Source organism: Salvelinus fontinalis, chromosome 8, assembly GCF_029448725.1.
Source record: "Salvelinus fontinalis isolate EN_2023a chromosome 8, ASM2944872v1, whole genome shotgun sequence".
Classification (NCBI taxonomy): domain Eukaryota; kingdom Metazoa; phylum Chordata; class Actinopteri; order Salmoniformes; family Salmonidae; genus Salvelinus; species Salvelinus fontinalis.
Genome location: NC_074672.1, coordinates 17075614 through 17091684, shown reverse-complemented (window position 1 = coordinate 17091684; position 16071 = coordinate 17075614). Strand labels below are relative to the sequence as shown.

The 16071-nt window shown below is 41.8% G+C and overlaps 2 protein-coding genes across 3 annotated transcripts; both read left to right on the top strand.

Annotated features, from left to right (window-relative positions):
- Window positions 1-532: 532 nt before the first annotated feature.
- On the top strand, window positions 533-8384 carry LOC129860746 (oxysterol-binding protein-related protein 2-like). Of its 2 annotated transcripts, none has more exons than XM_055931444.1 (14): window positions 533-619; window positions 1011-1137; window positions 1286-1400; window positions 1502-1577; window positions 1810-1944; window positions 2064-2161; window positions 2332-2514; window positions 2638-2745; window positions 2859-2948; window positions 4426-4546; window positions 4839-4958; window positions 5080-5203; window positions 5314-5404; window positions 5541-8384. In XM_055931444.1, the coding sequence occupies exons 2-14, from the start codon at window positions 1101-1103 to the stop codon at window positions 5641-5643; spliced, it is 1401 nt and encodes a 466-aa protein (XP_055787419.1). In that variant the 5' UTR covers window positions 533-619; window positions 1011-1100; the 3' UTR covers window positions 5644-8384. The 2 variants fall into 2 exon arrangements, with proteins under 2 accessions (XP_055787419.1, XP_055787420.1); XM_055931445.1 differs by having other exon boundaries at window positions 1011-1158.
- Window positions 8385-12012: 3628 nt separating this feature from the next.
- On the top strand, window positions 12013-15566 carry LOC129860745 (proteasomal ubiquitin receptor ADRM1-like). The gene is made up of 10 exons (XM_055931442.1): window positions 12013-12128; window positions 12396-12611; window positions 12750-12866; window positions 13051-13174; window positions 13374-13460; window positions 13640-13721; window positions 13890-14134; window positions 14358-14515; window positions 14732-14834; window positions 15062-15566. The coding sequence occupies exons 2-10, from the start codon at window positions 12405-12407 to the stop codon at window positions 15157-15159; spliced, it is 1221 nt and encodes a 406-aa protein (XP_055787417.1). The 5' UTR covers window positions 12013-12128; window positions 12396-12404; the 3' UTR covers window positions 15160-15566.
- The last annotated feature ends 505 nt before the right edge of the window (window positions 15567-16071 follow it).

The window sequence follows — 16071 nt, the reverse complement described above, 5'->3', positions numbered from 1 at the left end:
AGTACATCCTACCCATCATGCATCACTATTCTTCCATTGGACATAATGGTAGGAGGGTCAAGAGATTCTTCCGTGCAAAAGAAATTGAAGGCTAATGTCAATCATTTAGGATTTGTCCATTAAAATCTGAATTTGAACTGGCTTTCCAAGTAAACAGCTAGACATATATGGACCATTACCATTCAAGAGGGTCACAATGGAAATACTTTTGAAAACTTTTTTGTGTCATCTTCGACGATTTGAATGGCATTGTACTGTATCCACGTGTGGTTTTACTGTGTTTAAAATGGTCAAATAAATCAAGTAAAATAACAAATTAGGCTACTGAATTGATACCCATATTAGGCAATATGGAATTAGTGTCCATCACTAAAATCTCTGAGAATTTGGTGCATGTTTTACTGATCAATGCATAAATATTTTATCCATTCTATCCATTCTATTTCTATTTTTCTTGCACTGTCTAGATAGGACTAAAAACCGAGATTGGGATTGGTTGACAGGCCTATCAGTAGCATCGTCCTTACCGCCCACTTCCGCCCCCTAGAGTTCTTCAAGCCTAGTACACTTTTCGTTGTTTATGTTTTGTACAGCAACACATTTGGACTTTGAAACGCTGGTAAATCACATTTACTACATTCCTTCAATTCCTTACATTGTATTTAGGCACTTTCAGTCGTTAGCTGACGTTTTCTAGCCGTTTGAATCTTTGATCCAGCACCAGCTCACTTGTCGCGCAGTTGTCGCAAAATCCAAAGACATTGGAGTAACTGGCTGGTTGGCTGACATTAGCTGTAGCTGGCTTCGGTAGTACTGTAACGTTAGCTAGCTAGTGGTCCTAGTTGCTAGCCAGCCATCACAGCTCAACAAGCTAGGGTATTTCGCAATAAGTACATGGATTTTCTCATGGATAAAAAATAAATACAATTGTATCATTAACTGTAACTATTTTCGTATTATTTTTCTTGTGGCACTCACTGATGGATGGGAATGTGTGTTTTTGTTTCCAGGTGTCTGTGAGGCTTGGATAGCCTGAACCACAAGTACCCGGCCAAAAAATAAAGATATGTTTTGAGTGATATTGCACAATACTGCTCAGAATGAACAGCGAGGAAGAGTTCTACGATGCTGAGACAGGTGGATGCATGCTTTAGAAATGTAATAAAAAATACATTTGCTAATTGGTGGGAGACTAATAGCTATGTGTTTTTATAGCAGACGTCCGTGACTGTCTAAGGGAGACTTCTTAGTGTGAGTGACCCTTTTTTTTTCTTGTATTTCTCAGGTCTTGAATCAGATGATGACTCTTGTGAGGTCAATTTTGAAGATGCCCAAGTGTATGACAGCAAGCATTCATCCAATGCCAGCACACCTCAGGAAAATGGAGTGTGGGAGCGCAGGTGAGGTTGCAAAGGAAAGATCTATGTCCTGTAGCATCACAGTTTGCATGCATATTCAGTGTCCATAGTTTTTTGTGTCTTTGTGTTGGTGTTTATTACAGGAAAACCCTGCCTGCTCCAATGATCTCCAGACATGACTACAGTGTATGGGGCATACTAAAGAAATGCATTGGCATGGTGAGGATGTAGCTGTAATAAGTTTAAGATGTCTGCAACACTTCTATGCCACCAAAACCATCCACTATACAGACGCGCAAACAGAAATCACAACAAAGCTACAAATTGGATGACATTCTGTTTTACCCACACCTTACAGAGGAGTTCATACAAACGCCTTAGGGTAAATGTAATAAACAAGCTATTATCTATTAATGACTCTATTAATTTGTTCTTTGCTGCGTTTACACAGGAGCTGTCCAAGATAACGATGCCCATCGTGTTCAACGAGCCCCTGAGTTTCCTCCAGAGAATGTCAGAGTACATGGAACACACTCACCTCATCCACAAAGCCTGCACCCTGTCAGACTCCATAGACCGCATGCAGGTAAACAAAACAGATGTTGATACACTGACACCCTCCCCTCACAAAGTCTATTGTTGTACCTGCTCTTACGGGGCTCACACAATGACAGACTTTGTTTTCTCCTGTGTTATCTCTATCAGGTGGTAGCTGCTTTTGCAGTTTCTTCTGTGGCATCTCAATGGGACAGAACTGGAAAGCCATTTAATCCTTTGCTGGGAGAGACCTATGAACTCACACGGTACAGTTTGCATTTTTCAAAAGAGTATCATACCGTACCTCTTTTTCTGGAAACCTTTTTGAGATTTTTATTGATTTCAGAGGACAGTTTAAATAAGTCGAATCTCTTTGGATAATCTATTTATTGAGGTGTCGAGTATGCTCTTTTTAACATGCTCTTCTCTGTCTTAGTGAGGACGAGGGGTACAGGTTGATCTCAGAACAAGTGAGCCACCATCCACCTATCAGTGCCTTCCATGCCCAGTCTCTGAAGCAGGAGTTTGAGTTCCACGGCTCCATCTACCCCAAACTCAAGTTCTGGGGCAAGAGCGTGGAGGCGGAGCCTAAAGGCACCATGACACTGGAGCTGCTCAAGTGAGTGACTGCGTGTAAGAAAGTGTATGCAGTATGTATGTTGACATCTGTGTGTACTAAGCACACATACAGACTCTCTCACATCAACTGCTAGTGACTTAATAACAACTTGTTTTGTTGCAGACGTAAAGAGGCGTTTACATGGACAAACCCTCTCTGCTGTGTACATAACATCATCATGGGCAAACTCTGGATTGAGCAATACGGAACTGTGGAAATAGTCAACCACAAGTAAGACAGCAAATGCCAAACCTTGATTCAGAACAAATGTTTATTATGATTTATTTGATTGAATTTACTACAATAAGTTAATATTCTCCCTCCCGCCTCTTCTAATTGGTCAGCACGGGGGACAGGTGTGTGTTGAACTTCAAGCCGTGCGGCATGTTTGGGAAAGAGCTGCACAAAGTGGAGGGCTACATTCAGGATAAGAGGTGAGAGAAGAATAGAGTAATGAGCCCACAATTAATGAGCCCACAATTAGGAATTTGTTAAGTCATAGTAATACACTACCTTTCAAAAGTTTGGGGACACTTAGAAATGTCCTTGTTTTTGAAAGAAAATATAATTTTTTTGCCAATTAAAATAACATAAAATTGATCAGAAATACAGTGTCGACATTGTTAATGTTGTAAATTACTATTTTAGCTGGAAACAGCGGATTTGTAATGGAATATCTGCATAGGAGTACAGAGGCCCATTATAAGCAACCATCACTAATGTGTTCCAATGGCACGTTGTGTTAGCTAATCCAAGTTTATCATTTTAAAAGGCTAATTGATCATTAGAAAACCCTTTTGCAATTATGTTAGCACAGCAGAAAACTGTTGCGCTGATTACAGACGCCTCACAAGTCCTCATCTGGCAGCTTCATTAAATAGTACCCGGAAAACACAAGTCTCAACGTCAACAGTGAAGAGGCGACTCCGGGATGCTGGCCTTCTAGGCAGAGTTCCTCTGTCTAGTGTCTGTGTTCTTTTGCCCATCTTAATCTTTTCTTTTTATTGGCCAGTCTGAGGTATGGCTTTTTCTTTGCAACTCTGCCTAGAAGGCCAGCATCCCAGAGTCGCCTCTTCACTGTTGACGTTGGGACTGGTGTTTTGCGGGTACTATTTAATGAAGCTGCCAGTTGAAGACTTGTGAGCCGTCTGTTTCTCAAACAAGACATTTTAATGTACTTGTCCTCCTGCTCAGTTGTGCACCGGGGCATCCCACTCCTCTTTCCATTCTGGTTAGAGCCAGTTTGCGCTGTTCTGTGAAGGGAGTAGTACACAGTATTGTATGAGATCTTCAGTTTCTTGGCAATTTCTCGCATGGAATAGCCTTAATTTCTCAGAACAAGAATAGACGACAAGTTTCAGAAGAAACTTTTTTGTTTCTAGACATTTTGAGTCTTGCAATCGAACCCACAAATGCTGATTCTCCAGATACTCAACTAGTCTAAAGAAGGCCAGTTATATTGCTTCTTTAATCAGAACTACAGTTTTCAGCTGTGCTAACATCATTGCAAAGGGTTTTCTAATGATCAATTAGCCTTTTAAAATGATAAATTTGGATTAGCTAAAACAATGTGCCATTGGAACACAGGAGTGGTGGTTGCTGATAATGGGACTATGTAGATATTCCATAGAAAATCTGCCGTTTCCAGCTACAATAGTAATTTACAACATTAACAATGTCTACACTGTATTTCTGATCAATTTGATGTTATTTTAATAGACAGAAAATGTGCTTTTCTTTCAAAAACAAGGGCATTTCTAAGTGACCCAAACTTTTAAAAGGTGGTGTATGTCATCTGTTATGCATTCTGTCAGCATTGACGTACAATAACGACTGGATGTTTTAAGTTGCATCTCACTGTTTCAAGTGGTTGTTCCTAAATGAACTTTGGTTGCATTGTTTTGGGGACAGTAAGAAGAAGCGACGTGTGCTGTATGGGAAGTGGACAGAGTGTATGTACAGTGTGGCGCCTAAGGTGTATGAAGCCAACAAGAAGAAGGCAGAAAAGGGAGATGCTAAGAAAAATAAACCGGTGAGCACTCAGAAGTGATTTGTCCAAGAACCGGCCCAATGGCAACAACAAAAAAGGTGAAATCATTTTCCTAAAATTGTGTTTCTTCCTTTCACATAAACATGCAGTGGCTTTAGGTGAAGGTATTGGTGAAGGTATTGTAAGTACTGTAGGCATAGTGTGCTACTGCAGTTCTAGTTATGACTGATCTGTAGTGTATTATGGTAGATGGCTCTTTATGTTGCTTTAAAGTTTGTGTAAATGCAACTGCCTGTAGTTTATAGTAGACTAATGTGCATAGTCTTGTATGTAGGAGCAAAGTGCTGGAAAACAGGAGACTGAAGATATGCCTGGGGTTCAAGAGACCGTCTCTGTGATAACAGGAAGTGCCTTACTATGGAGAATAACCCCACGACCTGCACATTCTGAAGAGGTAACACACACACGCACACACACACACACACACACAGGGCGCCATTAGGGATATGGTGTTTCTTACTGTTTCTACTGTACCTAATTAACCCTGACTCTCATCCTTGGTCTCTCTGGTATAGATGTATAACTTCACCAGCTTCACCATGACACTGAATGAGCTGGAGCCTGGTATGGAAAGGCTGTTGGCACCCACAGACTGCCGTCTACGACCTGACGTCAGAGCAATGGAGAATGGAGACCTGGGTAATGACTCACTTTGAAACACAGACATGCGCACACACACGATTCGATAACAACATTCAAGATGAATCGATAACCAAACAAAATGGAGCACATTGGTTTGTATATTGCAGACACAGCAAGTGTAGAGAAGGACAGGCTAGAGGAAAAACAGAGAGCTGCACGCAAGGAATGTTCCAAGGATGAAGAAGAGTGGTCAACCAGGTGTGTTCGCTATGCAACAATAATAAGTATACGTATGCCCTGAGATGTGAATGTGTTTTCATGTTAATATAATCCAATTTTGATTCAATCATTTCCCTAAAACAAATTCCTGTACCATTTCTTTTGAACTTTACAGGTGGTTTCGGTTGGGAACAAACCCTCACACAGGAGCCCAGGACTGGCTGTACACAGGGGGATATTTTGATAGAAATTACACAGAATGTCCCAACATTTACTGATGGGGGTAGGAGGCACTAGGAAGGGTTTCCATCACCACCCATAGTGGATTGATGTATGCCCGATGATCCCGTTCGTTCTCAGCCTTAGAATGTTAGGCAGCTGAGCCCACAATTATTACAGTTTTCCCAACCTAGACAAACCTCTCCCGCAATACAACAATGGAATCAAGAAATGAATATGTACAGTACGGAGAATAAGTATTTGATACACTGATGATTTTACAGGTTTTCCTACTTACAAAGCATGTAGAGGTCTGTATTTTTTATCATAGGTACACTTCAACTGTGAGAGACGGAATCTAAAACAAAAATCTAGAAAATCACATTGTATGATTTTTAAGTAATTAATTTGCATTTTATTGCATGACATAAGTATTTGATCACCTACCAACCAGTAAGAATTCCGGCTCTCACAGACCTGTTAGTTTTTCTTTAAGAAGCCCTCCTGTTCTCCACTCATCACCTGTTTGAACTCGTTACCTGTTTAAAAGACACCTGTCCACACACTCAATCAAACAGACTCCAACCTCTCCACAATGGCCAAGACCAGAGAGCTGTGTAAGGACATCAGGGATACAATTGTAGACATGCACAAGGCTGGGATGGGCTACAGGACAATAGGCAAGCAGCTTGGTGAGAAGGCAACAACTGTTGCCGCAATTATTAGAAAATGGAAGAAGTTCAAGATGACTGTCAATCACCCTCTGTCTGGGGCTCCATGCAAGATCTCACCTCGTGGGGCATCAATGATCATGAGGAAGGTGAGGGATCAGCCCAGAACTACACGGCAGGAACTGGTCAATGACCTGAAGAGAGCTGGGACCACAGTCTCAAAGAAAACCATTAGTAACACACTACGCCACTGGTGTCAAACTCATTCCACGGGGGGCCGAGTGTCTGCGGGTTTTCGCTCCTCCCTTGTACTTGATTGATGAATTAACATCACTAATTAGTTAGGAACTCCCCACACCTGGTTGTCTAGGGCTTTATTGAAAGGAAAAACCAAAAACCTGCAGACACTAGGCCCTCCGTGGAATGAGTTTGACACCCCTGCACTACGCCGTCATGGATTAAAATCCTGCACCGCACGCAAGGTCCCCCTGCTCAAGCCAGCGCATGTCCAGGCCCATCTGAAGTTTGCCAATGACCATCTGGATGATCCAGCGGAGGAATGGGAGAAGGTCATGTGGTCTAATGAGACAAAAATAGAGCTTTTTGGTCTAAACTCCACTCGCCGTGTTTGGAGGAAGAAGAAGGATGAGTACAACCCCAAGAACACCATCCCAACCGTGAAGCACGGAGGTGGAAACATCATTCTTTGGGGATGCTTTTCTGCAAAGGGGACAGGACGACTGCACCGTATTGAGGGGAGGATGGATGGGGCCATGTATCGCAAGATCTTGGCCAACAACCTCCTTCCCTCAGTAAGAGCATTGAAGATGGGTCGTGGCTGGGTCTTCCAGCATGACAACGACCCGAAACACACAGCCAGGACAACTAAGGAGTGGCTCCGTAAGAAGCATCTCAAGGTCCTGGAGTGGCCTAGCCAGTCTCCAGACCTGAACCCAATAGAAAATCTTTGGAGGGAGCTGAAAGTCCGTATTGCCCAGCGACAGCCCCGAAACCTGAAGGATCTGTAGAAGGTCTCTATGGAGGAGTGGGCCAAAATCCCTGCTGCAGTGTGTGCAAACCTGGTCAAGAACTACAGGAAGCGTATGATCTCTGTAATTGCAAACAAAGGTTTCTGTACCAAATATTAAGTTCTGCTTTTCTGATGTATCAAATACTTATGTCATGCAATAAAATGCAAATTAATTACTTAAAAATCATACAAAGTGATTTTCTGGATTTTTGTTTTAGATTCCGTCTCTCACAGTTGAAGTGTACCTATGATAAAAATGACAGACCTCTACATGCTTTGTAAGTAGGAAAACCTGCAAAAACGTCAGTGTATCAAATACTTGTTCTCCAATAAGGATTTAATTCCCATTTTGCAAATGACAAAGGGAAAATTTGAGCATTGTGAAAGCCTTAAAATCGAGGCTAAGGCGGTTAGATAAGAGAATATTCAGTCTTCCTAAATGGCCTGGGCCGCCTGGCTAATTAACTGGAAGAATCCCACTCATCTCTGATGGTTTTATTTATTGTACCCATGGCTTTATAAAACTATATCCGATAATGTGACATCTGTGGTGGTGGCCATTATTCAGCAGTGGAATAATGTACTATGCTCTGATCGACATACATTATCATGTTGAGCTAGGTTGGAAGGAGGAGTTTGTACATACTCACTGTACAAACACAGTTACATTCAAATATCAGGCTTCATTCATAAGTTGTGTGAGTATTAAGACTTTTATTTGAGATGTTTCTAAAACATGATGTGCACATTGTTAACGTGCTGGTTCATTCTTAAATATTAAGGATTTTAACGTGTTGTTTTGTGACTAGAAGTCTAGAACTGAAAGCTGCTAATGACCATGTTTATACTAACTTAGTAAACTAAGTATTATTTGTAAATGATTGTTATGGCATTGAAAACTGTAACAAATGCAGATGATAATTTGGTGTGTGTGTGTGTGTGTGTGTGTGCATGGTCACCAAAACAATTCTTTACACAAACGAAAGCCATACAACACTTGAAAGATTGTTTTTCCAAGTCGCACCCCCTTTTTCATTACGTAAAGCTCTGGTATTGATCACAGCAACATGAAATAAAATGGAGCACCTTTTAAATGTCAGCCATCGTAAATCTATGCAAACAAACATTACCATTTTTGTCTGTCTAGTGCACAACTAGGAGACAGAATGTGAAAATAAACAAACACCACTTATGGGCCTCCCTCATTGGTATCTGACCGCTGAAGATTCTGTGCTGAACATACAGTACTTATAGATTTGGGAGTGTGTCATACTCCGATGGGATAGCACTAGTTATCTCTTAACACTACAATCTGAGAATGCTTCCAGTCCTGTGCACAGAATGATGGTATCTGACCTGCTTCCCCCAACCTCACATCTTCACAACACTTATGTTTTGTTACCCTTAATAAAAATGTTTTATGTAGAAGTAGGCTACGTTTGGCATGTTTGTAACAGTGTATCCCCTCAGATATTGATAGGTATCATTAATTAGCTGTCAGGGTAATGGTGCATAGTGGAACACTCAAAGGTCTGGTTACATATACTATATATACGTACAAAAGTAGGTGGACACCACTTCAAATTAGTGGATTAGGCTATTTCAGCCACACCCGTTGCTGACAGTTGTATAAAATCGAGCACACTGCCATGCAATCTCCATAGACAAACATTGTCAGTAGAATGGCCTTACTGAAGAGCTCAGTGACTTTCAATGTGGCACCTTCATTCGTTAGACTTCTGCCCTGCTCGAGCTGCCCCGGTCAACTGTAAGTGCTGTTATTATGAAGTGGAAACATCTAGGAGGAACAACGGCTCAGCCTCAAAGTGGTAGGCCACACAAGCTCACAAAACGGTACTGCCTTGTGCTGAAGCGCATCTGTGCTTGGTTATAACACTCACTACCAAGTTCCAAACTGCCTCTGGAAGCAATGTCAGCACAAGAACTTCGTCGGGAGCTTCAAGAAATGAGTGACCATGGCCGAGCAGCCGCACAAGCCTAAGATCACCATGCTCAATGCCAAGTGTCGGCTGGATTGTTGTAAAGCTTGCCGCCCATTGGATTCTGGAGCAGTGCAAATGCGTTTTCTGGAGTGATGAATCACGCTTCACCATCTACCAGTCTGACGGACTAATCTGGGTTTGGCGGATGCCAGGAAAACACTACCTGCCCGAATGCAAAGTGCCAACTGTAAAGTTTGGTAGAGGAGTAATGGTCTGGGGCTGTTTTTCTTGGTTTGGACTAGGCCCCTTAGTTCCAATGAAGGGAAATCTTAATGCTACAGCATATAATGACATTCTAGACTATTCTGTGCTTCCAACTTTGTAGCAACAAAGCCCCCGTGCACAATGGTTTGTCGAGATTGGTGTGAAAGAACTTGACATCGAATGCCTTTGGGATGAATTGGAACGCCGACTACGAGCCAGGCCTAATCACCCAACATTAGTGCCCGACCTCACTAATGCTCTTGGCTGAATGGAACCAAGTCCCCACAGCAATGTTTCAACATCTAGTGGAAAGCCTTCCCAGAAGAGTGGAGGCTGTTATTTAAAAAAAAAATATATTATTATTATTTCACCATTATTTAACCAGGTAGGCCAGTTGAGAACAAGTTCTCATTTACAACTGCGTTATAGCAGCAAAGGGGAAATCAACTCCATATTAATGGGCAGGTTTTTGGAATGAGATGTTCGACGAGCCAAGTACTTTTGTCCATGTGTAGTCTTAACATTCTGTATACTCCCCTTGTCCTAAGGGTAAAAAATGACCCGCATTCACTAAACCCCTCAAATAAAGCAGCTTAATTGAATTTTAAACCCCAAATCTATTTTGCATGAAGAAACAGTCTGTCATTCATCACAAACTTGGTGAATATCTGGGTTTTCCCTCTTCACAATGCACAATCAGTGGACACCACTCGTTTTAATTACAACACACCTGTCATAATTGTTTTCTTTACTAAAGTAAAGGTTTATTATTATTATTATTATTGCTAAAGGTATTGCATAGGTGTAAACACATTTTTTAGCATTTTTTACCCTTAAGACAACACTAGGGAGTTTTTCCTCTACACCTGCTTCTACACCTGCATTGCTTGCTGTTTGGGGTTTTAGGCTGGGTTTCTGTACAACACTTTGTGACATCAGCTGATGTAAGAAGGGCTTTATAAATACATTTGATTGATTGATTGAAATGTATACATGTCAGTCCTAGTCAATGTACCGGCATGTATACTATTGTTTCAGTTGTTTTCCTGCACTTGTACAGAGCTTTTGCGAATTATTACACACATCGATCGCCAGGTTACAGAAACACGCCTTACTCTACTATATTGTGATGTTCTTACTGTACACTGGTCATTTGCAAAGAAGCAACATTTATGAGATAAAGTATCAGGACCCATAATTGAGAATTTTGTATTTGTTAATGATGTCAAAAGAAGATGTCATTTTCATTTCACTTTCGAATATACAGTCTAGAAAATGTGAATGTACAGTAAAATAAAGTTATTATATTATATATCTGGCCGAACAGCACAAAAAGCAAAACATTTTGTATCGTTTAAAGGTGTAACATTGACGCATGTTCTAACCAATCACAGCCATGCAATGGTGGTAGTCAGCCAATCACAATAATCTTTTTCAGAAAAGTTTTGTTCCACCCTCCTGTCAGATTGTTTTCTGCTCTAGTAGATGGCCGTTCTCCTAGCAGCAGGATATTATGCTGGCAGCACGATCACAGATTTTCCTTCTTCAAAATAAAGATTTCCTGCAGACATGCTGAACTTTGGAAATATTTTTTTTTAGTACTCTAGTGCAGTACAACTGTTTTTCACAGAACTGCAACCACAAATTCATGGATAATTTGACAAATTCAATTTTTTATATTGTATTATTTATGCCAGCATTTCTTTTGAAAGTTTACACAAATGCTGGTATGTTGAAAGGTATTGTGTAGGCTATATTTAAAGAAATACACTTTCAATAAAATACAAATATATGTTTTTGGAACTACTCAACAGTCTGCTAAACCTAAATTGGTATCTTGTGCTGAGCAGCAGGTTTAATACAGAGTGATGGGGACTCCTTACTCCACCCACTCCATTTACCGCAATGCAATACTTGTTATATGGGATACTTTTTGGCATAGGGTGGAAAATACTCAGTAGGGTGTCCCATGTACAGTCTATTACAGTTTATGGCATTGGGGGCTATGTGGTGGAGGTGGAGAACGGTGTTGTTGGATATGTATGACACAGTCCCCCCCCAAAGAAACTACACATATTTGGTCAGTAGAGACCCTACTGAAAAGTTTTTTCTCTACAAGCCAATATGTATCCCATGTGCAGTCTATTACAGTGTAATGCATTGGGGGCTGTGTGAAAAGCCAGCAGCAGGCGGTGTGACACATCCCCCTCAAAAACCAACCATATTTGGTTAGTAGAGACCCAACTGAGTGTTTTCCACCCCACTTTAGCTGAGATAGGTAGAACAGTTGTCTATCTACAGCCCAACATTCTGAACATACCAGTGTCAACAATGTATTATTTCATTATTGGTCTTATTTTTTAATTTAAATTTATTTTATTCGTTTTTATAAATTACTCATTGACTTTTCTTGTTGGCACAATACAAGTGGCCACTAATTAGAATTCAATACCTTTTGATTGAGTAATCCTCATTGCAATGTTTTGAAATGCAGGGTTTTATTTTTAAGGTTTCCTCATTACCATAAGAACGGGATGTTATCGTTTGTGCTGCTGGCAGAATGCTACTAGTCTCTAGTAGCTACTGGTGCAATCTGATTCCAAGGCCATCTCGCATCTTCGATCTCAAAGTGAAATGTAAGTTGCTGTTATATTTATTGCCTCTATTAGCTAAGAGAGTAGCTACGTTTTGAATTCAGGATAATAATGCAATTTAAGGTTCGATTGCTCCATCGTTTACATAGGTAGCTAAATTCGGTAACGTCGTTACCTGACTCACTGGCTAACGTTAGCTAACGGAGTAACGGTAGGCTATCGTAACGGTTGGCTAGCAGCTAGCCGTAAACTGCAAGCCAACGTTTGTCACTGTTTGTCATAATCTCGCTCCTATTTGCACAACGCCAGATCATCATCATGTCGGGAGCTCTGTTTCCCAGTCTGGTGTCGGGGTCCCGCGGCTCCTCTAGCAAATTCCTGGTTGAGTTTCGGGCCGGGAAGATGACCATGAAGGGTAGCACGGTGACTCCAGACAAGCGCAAGGGACAAGTCTATGTTCAGCAAACCGACGACTCCCTCATTCATTTCTGTTGGAAGGATCGGACATCTGGAAACGTGGACGATGTCAGTGGCACTTTTCTGTTGGTGCTGAAACTGCGCCACCATATTCTCTTACACCATCTCTCTCTCTCTTTCTCTCTCTATCCTTTGTGTTGTCATGGCTAACTAACCCTTGTGATGAATATGGTTGTCCCTGTTCAGGACCTGATCATCTTCCCAGATGATTGTGAGTTCAAGAGAGTGAACCAGTGCACTACTGGTCGGGTGTTTGTACTGAAGTTCAAGGCTGGCTCCAAGAGGCTGTTCTTCTGGATGCAGGTGTGTATGGCAATTTAAAGATACTAACGTTACGTAATCCACACCCCTGCCTCTTTTGTTTATTTTATATCACTCTGCCTCCTTTGTATATTTCTCTGCAGAGGATGGCAATGTTATCAGCAGCTGATTGTATGAGAAAATAAGTTCCTGATGTAATACACTTATTTATATTTCCCTGTTGTAGGAGCCCAAAACTGAAAAGGATGAGGAGTACTGTCGTAAAGTGAATGAGTATCTGAACAACCCTCCCATGCCTGGGGCCCTTGGCAGTGGAGGCAACAGCGGGCATGAACTGTCTGCTCTGGGGGGTAAGGATTCAGGAAGGGTGCACGGCACAGTGCACACGGTCACAAACAGAGAGCAAAGGTACTGTGGCATGTTGACACAGGAAGACGGCAATTTATTTTAGCAGTGCATTCTCAGGGATGATAGTTCCTTTCCCACTCAGCCTCTCCTTATGATGTGTTGATCCGTTCTGAACATTTTGCATTCTTCCTCCTGTCCTAGGTGAGGGTGGACTGCAGAGTCTGCTCGGTAACATGAGTCACAACCAGCTCATGCAGCTCATTGGACCAACTGGACTAGGTGGTCTTGGTAAGGCTTGGCGGTCTGCAAAGTACTCTGTACAGTAATATTCTTACCCCACGTAGCAATGTGCTTACAACAGCTGACAGCTGGCTGGACTAAGAATGTGTTTTGGACTGGAGTACCTGACTTTATTGGGTTGTCATTAATTGCAATGTGTCTGAATGTGTCCACCTGTCTGTCTGTAGGAGGTCTTGGGGCTCTGGCTGGACCAGGCCTGGCCAGCCTGCTCAGTAGTGGAGGTCCTGCAGCCGGCAACTCCTCTTCAAGGTACCATAAGCCTACGGAGTCACTTCACTAATACATTAAATCATTTTGTACATTTATACACTTTCTCTCCAGGTCAGACTACACATTTACTACTTATTAACCAACTTTTACAGATGGCTTATTCTACATTTATTACAATTTAGTTTCTCTCTTTCTGTTCCCTCTCAGTCCATCTCAATCTCCTGCTGTCACCCCCACCTCTACCTCGGCTGCCACCCGGCTGGGCTCCTCCCAGGTGCCAACCACACCCATCACCCCGTCTGCCACCAGTGCAGCGTCACCCATGGCCTCACCTACCATCCCGGTTGCCCCCTCCATCGCAGCTGGGGCAGCCAGCCCCACCCAGCCCATCCAGCTGAGTGACCTGCAGAGTATCCTAGCAACCATGAACGTACCTGCGGCTGGGCAGGGAGGTGAGGGACTAAACATATCAATTATAGAGCAGCGCACAACAGTTTAGAACAGAAAGAGCAAATAAGAGTATTTTGAATAATTTTACAGTGGAAATAAGGAACTTTAGTCATGCTGTTACCAGTTAAATAAAAAACCTTGCGGCAGTAGATCCATGATCTAGCCCTCCGTATGTGCGTATGTCTGTATGCAATATGAATGACTGACTGTTTGTTCTCACTACAGTGGACCTAGCCAGTGTTGTGACCCCTGAGATCATGGCTCCTATTCTGGCCAATGCTGAGGTCCAGGAGAGGCTGCTGCCCTTTCTGCCGTCAGGAGAGTCCCTGCCTCAGAGCACCGACGAGCTCCACAACACACTCACCTCTCCACAGTTTCAGCAGGTATAACACACTGCTCAGAGTGTGTTGAGCAGTGCTCTCTTTCTGTTTAGAGTACACTAGAGCATCAGTTGTCAGACTGTGTAGCAGTGTTCTCTCAGTACACTATTAGTATGGATAGACGTGATCTTGGTTGCTTTTCTTTTAGCTACCGCCTGAGTGACACATTTGGTTTACTACTGCGTGTACGATGTAAAGCAGGGATTATTCTCTCTGTAGGCCATGAGTCTGTTCAGCAGTGCCCTGGCGTCGGGGCAGTTGGGGCCTTTAATGAACCAGTTTGGTCTGCCAACAGAAGCTGTGGACGCAGCTAACAAAGGAGGTCAGTGTCCTGTATCTGCATACAATACATGAACGTAAACACAGGGGCCTTGTTTGTCTGTACGTTCCATTGTTTAAAGAGAACACAAGCATGCAGTCTCCTGCCTGTGCAGACATTCCTACATAACATTGACTGTGTCTACCATTTTTAATAAGGATTTCCATAACATTAAGGTTATTTCCTGCTGTTTCGTATCATGAGTGAAATGGAACTTTCCTCTATTCCAGACGTTGAGGCTTTTGCTAAAGCCATGGAGACAGACAGCAAGTCTGACCATGAGGATGACGCCAAAGACAAAAAGGATGAAGATATGAGTTTGGATTAGGACCCTCTGTTAGTTCTGTTTAACTTAATGTATTTTATTTAAATTATTTACTGGTCGTGATGTTGTTCAGAGCACTGAAGCTGTGGACCATTTACCTCTGTACATGTACTCAGAATAGAGATATTTAAAAAAAAAAATAAGAAAAAAAGGCGCGTAAGACACCCAAGGCTCTATTCAATCTCTCATGCTTCAGCGACACATCGAATAGAGCTCCTAACCTCTCCTGTTCATTTATAACAAATTAATTATGTACATCCTCAGAGCTTGAATCAACATAACATGAAATGTTTTCCCTGATATATTGCGAACCAGATTACTGCGACTGGTTAGGACTTGGTAGACAAGTGACAGCTGCATGTGCCAATCTGTGACCTGTAGCTTCCTGACAAATAAACAAACTCCAGTCACATGGTCAGAAAAAAACATTTCATAATTTCACACTACTTTTACAAAATTGACACCATCCATAAAGCACAACATTTTCACATTCTAAACAAATGACATGAGGTAATTTAAGCATACATTTGCAAAACAGAGACCAATTCACACCACAGCAGAAATGAGCAATTCTCCATGTTACTGTACAAAACGTTTTCTCCAAGATCACACACAATGAGATTCACATAACACTAGATCTGTCCAGATACTAAGATACATTAAGCAGTCTGCAATTTTCCATGATTTTTCACAGGTGCGGTGGAACACTCAACAGCAACAAAACAAGTGAAATAAGAGGGCATAACATCTGGATAGGACAGATCATTATTAAACTGGTTTTAGGCACTTCTTACTGTATGTTGAGTGGCATGAGCCAACACTGATGAAAATAAATACACGAGAAATACTGTAAAATAGCTAAATAAATGTAACTTTAGGACATTTCACACACAAATAACTGCTTTCTGCCTGCAC